Source organism: Phoca vitulina, unplaced genomic scaffold (genome assembly GCF_004348235.1).
Source record: "Phoca vitulina isolate PV1807 unplaced genomic scaffold, GSC_HSeal_1.0 scaffold106, whole genome shotgun sequence".
Lineage (NCBI taxonomy): Eukaryota > Metazoa > Chordata > Mammalia > Carnivora > Phocidae > Phoca > Phoca vitulina.
Window position 1 is genome coordinate 178,586 of NW_022589809.1, and position 12,427 is coordinate 191,012.

A 12,427-nucleotide genomic window follows, 5' to 3' on the forward strand; every position below is an offset into this window, starting at 1 on the left:
CTTCTTCTTCTTCTTCTTCTTCTTCTTCTTCTTCTTCTTCTTCTTCTTCTTCTTCTTCTTTCTTCTCCTTCTCCTCCTCCTCTTCCTTCTCCTCCTTCTCCTTCTTGGTGCTGAGTTTTATAAGTTCTTTATGTATTTTGCATATTGACTCCTTATTGGATATATCATATACAAATATTCAAAAAAGGTTACCTTTTTTGTTTTGTTGATAGTTCCCTTCACTGTGCAAAATATTTTTGGTGTATATGGGTGGCTCGGTTGGTTAAACATCTGAACTTGCCTCAAGTCAAGATCTCAGGGTCCTGGGATCATGCCTCACATCAGGCTCTGTGCTCAGCAAGGAGTCTGTTTCTCCCTCTCCCTTTACCCCTCCCCTTGGTTGTGCTCTCTCTCTCTCTTTCTCTCTCTCAAATAAATAAATTAAATATTTAAAAAACTTTTTATTTAGCGTTGTTGTCCAATAGTTTAATTTTGCTTTTGTATCCCTTTCCTGAAGACACATGTGTAGGATGATTTTTCTACAGACAATGTCAAAAAATTACTACCTGATTTTTCTTCTGGGAGTTTGATGGCTTTGGGTAACACATTTATGTCTTTATTCTGAGTTTATTTTGGTGTATGGCATAAAAAAGTTGTCCAGTTTCATTTTTTTGCATGTAGCTGTCTAATTTCCCAACCATTTGTTGAAGAGACTGTCCTTTCTCCATTGGACACAAATAATGCTACTTCATTATTAGGATATAGAATTGCAACAGATCTCTGTATGTTGTTTTTTTTCTTTATTACCCTGTGATTTTACTAAATTCATTCATCAGTGCTAGTAGTTTTTTGGTGTAGTCTTTAGGGTTTTCTTTATATAGTACTATATAATGTGCAACTAGTAAAAGTTTTACTTTATTTTTCTTATTACTTTGGATGCCTTCTATTTCTTCTCTAGTCTGATATTGTGGCTAGGAATTCCAGTACTGTGTTTAATAAAAGAGGTGAAAGTGGGGCACCTGGGTGATGCAGTCAGTTGAGTGTTGAATCTTGGTTTTGGCTCAGGTCATTATCTCAGGGTTGTGAGATTGAGCCCCACGTCAGGTTCCATGCTCAGCAGGGAGTCTGCTGGAGATTCTCTCTCTCTGCCCCTCCTTCCTGCTCTCTCTCTTTAAAATACATCTGAAACTAATGTTATACTATGTGTTAACTAACTGGAATTTATTTTTATTTTTCTAAAGATTATATTTATTTATTTGTTTGAGAGAGAAAGAGAACAAGTAGGGTTAGTGGCAGACAGAGGGAGAAGCAGGGTCCCCAATGAGCTAGAAGCTTAATGCAGGGCTCAGTCCCAGGACCCTGGGATCATGACCTGAGCTGAAGGCAGACACTTAGCCAATTGAGCCACCCAGGCATCCCAACTAACTGGAATTTAAATAAAAACATGGAAAGAAAAAAAAAGAAAAGCTGAAAAAATAAAATACCTTCATAATCAGTCAAGAGACTATAGCAAAGAACACAGGAGCAATTAAGAAAAACTCCAGTTAAAATGGTAAGAAAACTGGTGGCATTTTTCTTCACACTTGACTCATCACTTCCTCAGTGTGGATTATTGTAGTACAATCAGGAAAAATTGTCCTAATTTCTCAATCTGTTGCTGAGGCTGGAAAAAGAGAATAATTTATTTTCAATATTCTAACCTGCATATGGGCTTCCCCAGTAACTGTCTTAACTAACTCGAAGAACGAAAAGGAAAAATGACATAGTTATGATCTCAGGCTGGCAAGAGCTCCAAAAACAGTGGCAACCACTGAAAGTTGTGTAAAATATGAAGGAGTACAGCCCACCTGAAGGATGGCTTGGTCCAGAAATTACAGGCACAGGGATATAATTGTACATCAAATACCTAGAGAAGAAGCTAAGGTGATAATCTTTGGAAAATCAAATTAACTAAATTAATTAAAGATTCTATATATATGGGAACATTTGAAAAAAAAATGTACAAAGAGTCTCAGGCAAGATACTTGCCCAGAAATACATGAGAAGATATTTAACTTTTACTGTATTCTGATTCCAAGCTCAGAACATACTTGTTAATTAGTGAAGTTCTTATTTGACTGAAAATATTTGGAAAAGTTGCTTATTTTTCAAATGCTAGATTTCAACAAAAGGTCAAAAGGCTTTTCAAAATACGGGAAAACATAGCAAGTTGAAAGAATTAGAAAAACTTCTGTTGAAACTTATTTTCAGCAACCATAGGCATAGGACTTACTATAACAAAAGTTTTAAATAAATATTTTAAATATACTCCTAAAAAGGAGTTTATGCACATTTTGACACTCTGGCTTTTGCAGCTGCCACAATGAGGACACATTACTTGATTCCCTAATTTTGGTGGCCAACAGGACTTGCATTTCTGAATCACACAGTATTCTAACAAACAAAAGTTCTGAACCAGCTATCCACACAGGGCTCAGCACAGAGCCAGCCAATGAAACACCACATGTTCTCCTAGAAGGGGCCTATTTGCATACTTTAAAAGATAGTGACTAGGGGCTAGTTTCCAATCAGCCTGCATCTAGGTGCTAAATGAGATTCTCCCCTTTGTAATATTAAGGGGTCTTGGCACACCTTCAACTTCTGGGAGACACTAAGAACAAAAAAGGACTTATTGGACAAATACAAATGATTGAGGGAAAACCAAGAACCGGGGCTGAGCTGAATAATTAAGTTTACCTCCTACATTAGACCAATTCATAAAGACTGAAAGAGGTGGTTCTTCTATCTAAAGATCAGATCCAACACTATGAGTCAAGGAAATGGGGAAAAAATGTGTTTTTAAAAAAGTATAAAAACCCTGAAACAGACATTAATGAAACAGAGACAAGTGATTTGCCTATAAACAGTTCAAAATAATTGTCATAGAGATGCCAAAAAGGCTAGGAGAACAATGCAAAACAAAGTAAGAATTTCAACAGAGATAAAAAATGCAAAATGCCAATCAGAGAAGTACTAAACAGAGCTGAAAAATACAACTGAACAGAAAAATTCAATAGAAGAGTTCAATAGTACTCTAGTGAAGTGGAAGGAAATATAAAACTGAAAGGTAGCATAGTAGAACTTATCAATGAGAGGAGCACAAAGGAAAAAATGGAAAAAAATGTGATATCATAAGGCCTTATGAGACACCATCAAGTGGAGTGATATTCACATTAGGCATCTCAGAAGGAGAAGATATACAAAAAAGGGTCAGAAAATTTATTTGGAGAAATAATGGCTGAAAACTTCTCTGAGCTGTGAAAAAACAGACATCCAGGTCCAGGAAGTGCAGAGAATTCCAAAGAAGATGAACCAAAGATACCCACAATGACACATATTATAATTAAATTGTCAAAAAGTAAAGATAAGGAAGTAATCTTAAAATCAACAAGGGAAAAAAAAACACCTGTTATATACAAAGAAAACTCCATAAGTCTATAGCAGATTTTTCAGCAGAAATTTTGCAGACCAGTCAGAAGGGAGTGAGGTGATCTTTTCAACATGTTGGAGAAAAAAAACAAACAAAACTACCAACCAAAAGTACACTACCTGAAAAAGTTGCCCTTCAAAATTGAGGGAGAAATAAAGAAGTTTCTAGACAAAGAAAACCTATAGGATCACATCACCACTAGGACAGCCTTATGGGAAATATTGAAGAAAGATTTCCATACCAAAACAAATGGATACTAATTAGTAACAGAAAAACATATAAAAGTATAAATTTCACTGGGTAAAAATATATAGTTAAATTCAGAATATTCTAATGTTATAATGGTGGTAGGTATGCCAAATATAAATCCAGTTTGAATTTTAAATGACAAAAGTATTAAAAATAACTATAATTATGTTTTTCTAATGGATAAAGAAGATAAAAACATGTAAATTTTGACATCAAAAAATAAAACATGGGGAGGAGAACAAAAGGGCAGTGCTTTAGTATCCATTTGAAGTTATGTTGTTATTAGCTTAAAATAGACTGTTTCAGGGGTACCTGAGTGACTCAGTTGGTCAAGCATCCACTTCTGGCTCAAGTCATGATTCCAGGGTCCTGGGATTGAGTCCCTCATCAGGCACCCTGTGGCAGGGAGTCTGCTTCTCCTTCTCTCTCTGCTCCTCCCCCCACTCATGCTCTCTCCCACGTTCTCTCTCAAATAAATGAATAATTTTTTAAATGGACTGTTTAAATTATATATATATAACACAAAAGATAAAGAAAGAATCGAAGCACACCATGACAGAAAACTATCAAATCACAAAGGAAAGAAACAAGAGAAGACACCCACTAAGGAATTACAAAACAGCCAGAAAAAAAATTAATAAAATGGCAATACTAATTTCATATGTATTCATAATTATTTGCCTTTAAATGGAATAAATTATCAAATTGAAAGATAGAAAGTAGTTTTTTTTTTTTTTTTTAGAAATGACCCATCAATATTATGCCTATGAGAGGTTTACATTTGCTTTCAGAACACACACACACACTGAAAATAAAGGGATAAAAATTATATTCAATGCAAATGGAAGGCAAAGAAAACAGAAACTATAAACTTACCATCTAAGTATGAAGAAATAGAAAGTCTGAGTGGTTCAATTACAACTTTGATTAAATCAAAAAAGTCCAAAATCAGAGGGCTTCCTTGGTGAATTTAATAGAACACTTAGAAAGAATTAATACCAAACTTTCTCAAACATTTCTTAAACAAACAAATAGAAAAAGAGGGAACACTTTCATTTAACAAGACCAGCATTAACCTGATACCAAAACCAGACAAGAACAGTTCAAGAAATTAAAAATATAAACCAATATCCCTGATAAACATTGATGTAAAAATTCTCAAAAAAATATTAACAAAAATTTCAGCAGTACATTAAAATAACCATACACCTGATCAAGTGGGATTTATTCCAAGGTTGCAAGGATGGTTCAATATCCACATATTAATCAATGTAATACACCACATTAACACAATGAACAATAAAAATTATATGATTATCTCAATAGTTGCAGAAAAAAAATATTTGACAAATTTCAACACCCATTTATGATAAAAACTCAATAAATTTAGTATAGAAGGAATATTCCTGTAAATTAAAAAGGCCATATATTATAAGGCTTCAGCTTACATCATATTCACCACTCTCACTACTTTTATTCAACATGATTAAACTGGCAGTCTTGCACAATGAATTTGGGAGAAAAAAATAAAAGGTATCTTAGAAAGGAAGCAGACTTTCACTATTTGCAAATACCATGATATTACTATAGAAAACTCTAAAGATTCTACCAAATACAGGTAGAACTATAACTAAATTTAGTGAAATTGTAGGGTACAATAAATATATGAAAATTTGTTATGTTTCTATACCCAAATGATGAACTGTCAGAGAGAGAAATTAATAAAACAATTTCATAATTGAATCAAAAAGAATAAAATATGTAGGAATAAATTTAAGCAAGGACCTGAGAGACCTGTACACTGAAAACTATGACATTGATACAAGAGGTTAAATCAAATATAAATAAAAGTTATTCTATGGTCATGAATTGAAAGTGTCATTATTGGTAAAATGTCCATAGTCAAAGCAATCTATACATTCAGTACAATTACTGTCAAAATTGCAATGTCATTGGGGCACCTGGGTGGCTCAGTCAGTTGGGTGTCAGCCTTCAGCTTGGGTCATGATCCCGGGTCTCTTGATAGAGTCCTGCGTTGGGTTCCCTGCTTGGCGGGAAGCCTGCTTCTCCCTCTCCCCGCACCCTGCTTGTGCTTTCCCATGTGCTCTCTCTCTCAAATAAATAAATAAAATTTAAAAAAAATTTGCAACGTCATTTTGCACAGAAATAGAACAATCACTAAATTTTTAATGAAACCACAAAAGACCCTGAAGAGCCAAAAAGATCTTGAGAGAGAATAAACCTAGAAGCATCATATTTTTTTAAATTTAAAACTATATTATAAATTATAGTCACCAAAAGAGTATAGAATTAGCATAAAAAGACACATACATTAATGGAACAAAATATATAGTCTAGAAATATACCTACACTTAAAGTACACAATGAGGAAAAATAGTCTCTTTAATAAATGGCTTTGGGAAAACAGGACAACCACAAGCAAAAATTACCTAGCACACTTATCTTTCACTAGCCACACAAACTAACTTGAAATAGATCAAAGACTTAATAGAAGACCTGAAACTACAAAACTCCTAAAAGAGAACATAAGGAGTAAAATACCTGACACTGATCTTGACAATATTTTTTTTGGAAATATACAACAAATATAAACATGTTGGACTACTACATGGCAAATAATCAACAAAATGAAAGAATGACCTACAAAATGGAAGAAAACATTTGCATATCATATATCTGATAAAGAGTTAAGATCCAAAATATATAAAGAATTTTTACAACTCAAAAGCAAAAAAAAAAAAAAAAATCAATCCAATTGCAAAATAGATAGTAGAATTGAATAGACATATTTCCAAAGAAGATGTACAAATGTCCAACAAATACATGAAAAGATGCTCAACATTAATAATTAGAGAAATGCAAATCAAATCACGAGATATCACTTCACATTTGTTACAATTTCTATCACCAAAAAGGCAGGAGATAAGAAGAGTTAGTAAGGATGTTGGGAAAAAGGGAACATTTGGACATTTTTAGTGTAAATTTAAATTGGTGCAGTTACTATGGAAAATAATATGATGGCTCTCAAAAAATTAATAGAATTACCATATAATTCAGAAGTTCCACTTATGAGTGACTATCCAAAGGAAAGAAAATCACCATCTCAAAAAGAAATATGTGTTTCCCCCATTCATTGCATCATTTACAAGTCAAACCATGGAAACACCTCAGTGTTCTTCAATGGCTAAATGGATAAAGGTAATGTGAATATAAATAAATAAATAAATAAATAAATAAATAAATAAATAAATAAAATAAGATATGATTCAGACATAGAAAATGAAGGGAATTCTGACAAGACTATGTGGATAAAATTTGAGGGTGTTATGCTAAGTGAAGTGAAAGAAAGTCACATTATGTATGATATGACTTATATGTGGAATGTGAAAAAGTTAAACTTACAGATACAGAGAATGGATTGGTGCCAGAGGACAGGAGTGGGGCATGGCCAAAATAGGTGAAGGTTTTCAAGAGGTACAAACTTAGTTATTAGATAAATATATTTTGTGATGTACCATGCAACATGGTGATTGTTGTTAAGAATATTGTATTGTATATTTAAAATTGACTAAAAGAGGGCGCCTGGGTGGCTCAGTTGGTTAAGCGACTGCCTTCGGCTCAGGTCATGATCCTGGAGTCCCTGGATCGAGTCCCGCATCGGGCTCCCTGCTCGGCAGGGAGCCTGCTTCTCCCTATGACCCTCACCCCTCTCATGTGCTCTCTCTCTCTCTCTCATTCTCTCTGTCTCAAATAAATAAATAAAATCTTTAAAAAAAAAAGAATCTTTAAAAAAAATTGACTAAAAGAATAGATCTTAAGATTTCTTAAAAAATATTTGTGCACAGGTGAGTTGATGTGTGTTAACTAAACATTGTACTAATAATTTCCCAAGGTATACATATATAAAATCATTATTTGATACAGCTCAAACTCATAGTGTCATGTGTCAGTTACAATTCAATAAACCATGAAAATGCAGAGAACAAATTAATTCAAATGGAAAAAGATAGGAATTTTTAAAAGGAATAATTAAATTTGACAAGTCAATAAATGAATTGAAAAATTCACTAGAGGGGTTCAGCAGCTAACTCTAAGAAGCAAATAAAGAATGATAAAACATGAAGACAGATCATTCTAAGTTATTAGATCTTAAAGCATAAGAAAAAATAAGGAAAATTAAACAAAACCTATGGGGCATATGGTTTAGCATCTCATGGGCACAGAATGTTCTCTTTAAAAATTGTTTTTTTAAACAAATATGCATATGTGAATCCCAGGAAGGAAAGAGAGAGAAAAAGTGGAAGAGACATTATTTCAAGTTATAATGGTTGAAAAATTCTCAAAGATGGATAAAAGACACAGTTATACAAACATAATAGGCTTTATAGTTAATAAACAATGCATTAAATCTTGTATTTATTCTAGAATACATATCCTAAAATTGCTAACTAAATTTCTAAACAAAAGAATGATTTTGAATGATTTCTAAATTTTTGGATACTGTGTGTGGTGTGAATTAGAAAAGAAATTGTATAGAATTCCAAAAGACAGAGTTAGAAAGAACTTTAAAAATCAACTGGTGAATGATATTTAATAATTTTAAAAAAGAAATATTAAGAAGATGACTTTGAATTCTTAAAATTAATGTACATTTTTACTTAATATGCATCTTATATAAAAAACTTGCAAACTACAAGGGAAAATTTTTTACTAAGTAGAACACATGGGTGCTGTATCTTTAATTGACAATGGTATCTTACCAAATTAAAAGAAAACAATTTTTATTATGTTAAGTTAGTCACCATATAGTACATCATTAGATTTGATGTAGTGTTCAATGATTCATTAGTTGCATATAACAAAAAAGAAAACAATTTTTAAAGAGAACAATGTTTATTCTTCTAATCCATGGGCACAGAATGTTTTTCCATCTCTTTGTGTCTTCCTCAATTTCTTTCATAAATGTTCTGTAGTTTCTAGAGTACAGATCCTTTACCTCTTTGGTTAGGTTTATTCCTGGGTACCTTATGGTTTTTGGTGCTATTGTAAATGGAATTGATTCCTTAAACAACAGCCAAACTGTGGAAGGAGCCAAGATGCCCTTAAACAGATAAATGGATAAAGAAGATGTGGTCCATATATACAATGGAATATTACTCAGCCACCAGAAAGTATGATTACCTACCATTTTCATCAACATGGATGGAACTGGAGGGTATTATGCTAAGTGAAATAAGTCAAGCAGAGAAAGACAATTATCATATGGTTTCACTCATGTGGAATATAAGGAATAACACAGAGGACAATAAGGGAAGGGAGGGAAAACTGAATGGGAAGAAATCAGAGAGGGAGATAAATCATGAGAGACTCTGGACTCTGGGAAACAAACTGAAGGTTACCAAAGGGAAGGAGGTCGGGGGATGTGTAGCTGAGTGATGGGTATTAAGCAGGACACATGATATGATGAGCATTGGGTGTTATACAGAACTAGTGAATCATTGAACTAATTAAAGAGAATGATGATGAAAGGACCTGGACAGAAAACTTTCAAATTAAATTATACAAACTATACAAAGAGAAAACATTTTTACATTTAATAATTATATTAAGCATCTGACTCTTGATTTTGGCTCAGGTCATGATCTCAGGGTCATGAGATCAAGCCACACATCAGGCTCCTGCTGAGCATGGAGCTTGCTTAAGCTTCTCTCTCTCTTCTGCCCTTCTGTCCTCTGCCCTTTTCTGCCCCATGGGCTCTCTCTCTCTCTAAAAGAAAAGGAAAGAAAAGAAAAGAAAAGAGAGGAAAGGAGAGGAAAGGAAAGGAAAGGAAAAAAAAGAGAAGAAAAGAAAAGAAAAGACACCAGAATTATTATGGCAGTGTTTGGTAGAAAAATCTGAGCACATGTTGGCTAAATGTAATAATAATAAAGAAGTGATTTGTTAATCAAGTAATGAATCCAATGTTCAGTATTTATGTCTCTATGTTTAGAGGAGCTAAAAGTCTCCTTTCAAAATGATATAAAATGTATTTAATTAAGTTTATTACATGATTTGAGTTGTTTAATGTGGTTGAAAGAGAGAGCAAATGAGTCCAAATTTACACCAAATAACAAGCAGAAGAGCTGGGGAAAAAAAAGTGATCATAAAACAGAAAATTTTGAGTTTAATACCAGGAGAACCTTAAATTTTAAATTAAATTATTTTAAATAAAATAATTATAAAATGAATACATAGTGATACAAAAGTATCAGATATATCCAAAATAAATATGAAAATTTAGTATTTTTGCTTAAATATTCTATCCCAAAATCTGGTTTAAAATGCTCAGGAAGGGCGCCTGGGTGGCTCAGTTGGTTAAGCGACTGCCTTCGGCTCAGGTCATGATCCTGGAGTCCCTGGATCGAGTCCCGCATCGGGCTCCCTGCTCGGCAGGGAGTCTGCTTCTCCCTCTGACCCTCCCCCCCTCATGTGCTTGCTCTCTCTCATTCTCTCTCTCTCAAATAAATAAATAAAAAATCTTTAAAAAAAAATGCTCAGGAAAATAATGCTTTTTAAGTCATTATAATAAAATGACACAGAGGTGAAAGAAAAAAAAGTATATAACTAAAAGAAAGCATTGTTATATTTGTGTGACAAATTTAGGCCATTTTCATCCACTGGAGAGAGGTTGAATAAGCAAGTGCAACACTTGGACTCAGAGATTCAGTGGTGTTTATTTATGTATCAAGATTATCGCAAAAACACTAAGACAAGTTTATAATTGAGTAGATACAAGAAAAAATAAATCTAATTTTGAAGAGAAGAAGAAAAGACTAAAAAAGGACAAAAATAGAAATAAATTAAAAAATCAAAAATAAAAGGAAGACGACAAATAAGAGGAAAGAAAAAATGATTAAAGGAAGAATGGAGAAAGGAAAAAAAAGAAATTTAAGAAATGTGTTCAAAATCATTTCAATATTGTGATTTGAAGTTTATTTATAACAAAATAAAGTATTTCTATTGAGATTCTGGGAATAAGGGCTTTTATATGAATGCTGTCATCATCATCCTCAGACATTCTTAATTCTTGAAAGACCAGTAACCACAGCAATTTTACCACTCCTTTGATGGCCCTCCTCTGAAACCCGTCAATAAATGTTTAACTAGCATGACCAAAAAGAATTTTTAACATAAGATTTTAAGATTAATGTAACCTCAGTTTTACTTTAAATATGAAGTGCATTTCCTGGAATAATAGTATATTGTGCTATTTTGTGTGACTTCCCTGAAAATGTTGTGCAATCATAATGCGTTTATGAACACTATGGTAAATGTAAATCATTTAGAATATTCACCTTAGCAAAACGTGATATAAAACAGGGAAGAGAACCATTTAATTAAATATTTTCAACACAGTAGTCCATTACATAAGTAAAAGAATAAAATTTTGCCCTGGTACCCTCTTAGGAAACAAATTACTGAATTTTATGGACTATCAAAGGGGAAATGGAGGTATCTCTTTTGAAATAACTATCATCAATAAAATAATTAATTTTAATGATATTTTACATATTTAAGTTTAAAAAGTCTTCTAAACAGTTTCCCAGCTATCAGTTTGCCCAAGGCCATTTGTATATCCCAGTTTCTCAGGCTGTAAATAAGAGGATTCATGGTGGGGGGTAACACAGTGTAAAGTACTGATATCAACACTTTCAGTGAAGATGAAGATTTAAAATTTTTAGCTAAATATGTGATAATCCCAGAAAAGAAGAACAATGTCACCACAGTGAGGTGGGGCAGGCAGGTTGAAAGACTTTTCACTCTGCCCTTTGCAGATGGGACTCTTAGAACAGTAGAAAAAATGTAAACATAAGATACAACCAATAAAATAAAACATATAAATCCAAAACAACAACTACCAATTATAAATGCATATTCTAGAGTTTGCTCCCCAGAACAAGCAAGCGTGAGCAGTGATGGCACATCACAAAAGAATTGATGCACTATGTTGGAACCACAGAAATGGACAGAAAATGTGCCTGCTACATGGATGGATCCATAGACACCCCCACTGAACCATGATGCTGTCACCATCTGCACACAGGCACCTCTATTCATGAGGGCCTCATAGTGCAGAGGACAGCAGATGGCTGCATAGCGATCATAGGACATCACCAGAAGGAGGGCAAACTCTGCTCCAGCAAAGAAAACAACAAGGAAAACCTGTGAGGCGCATCCCACGAAGGAGATGGAATGGCTGTTGGTCAGAGAGTTCATGACGGATTTGGGGACAGTGACAGAGATGTAACAGATATCAATCAAAGACAAATTCTTCAGGAAGAAGTACATGGGGGTTTGGAGATGCTGGTCAATGGTGGTGAGGGTGATAATGAGGAGGTTCCCCATCAGTGCCGCCAGGTAAACCAGGGAGAAGAACGCAGCATAAAGTCTCTGTAGCACCTGATCCTCAGGGAATCCCACGAGCAAGAATGTTGTTATGTTGGTCATGGTGGCTAATTGCTTAGTCTCACTGATTCTTATCTGCAGAAATAAAAACACTGATAACTAATCCATTCAGATATTGTCATATTCATCTCTACTTAATGCTTAAGACATTTTGATTCTGAATGAGGTGTAGCCCATCAGAATACTACCACAAAAATACATCACATAGACCCCCACCACCCATATAACAGTATTTACAGAGGGGTCAATGAGATATGGCTGGCT

At 33.7% G+C, this 12,427-nt stretch overlaps 1 protein-coding gene across 1 annotated transcript; it reads right to left on the reverse strand.

The window, feature by feature from the left end:
• Positions 1–1,588: 1,588 nt before the first annotated feature.
• LOC116627916 (olfactory receptor 14A16-like) lies at positions 1,589–12,205 on the reverse strand. The gene is made up of 2 exons (XM_032397894.1): positions 11,267–12,205; positions 1,589–1,642 (listed from the first exon to the last, which is right to left on the reverse strand). The coding sequence occupies exons 1-2, from the start codon at positions 12,203–12,205 to the stop codon at positions 1,589–1,591; spliced, it is 993 nt and encodes a 330-aa protein (XP_032253785.1).
• Positions 12,206–12,427: the final 222 nt, after the last annotated feature.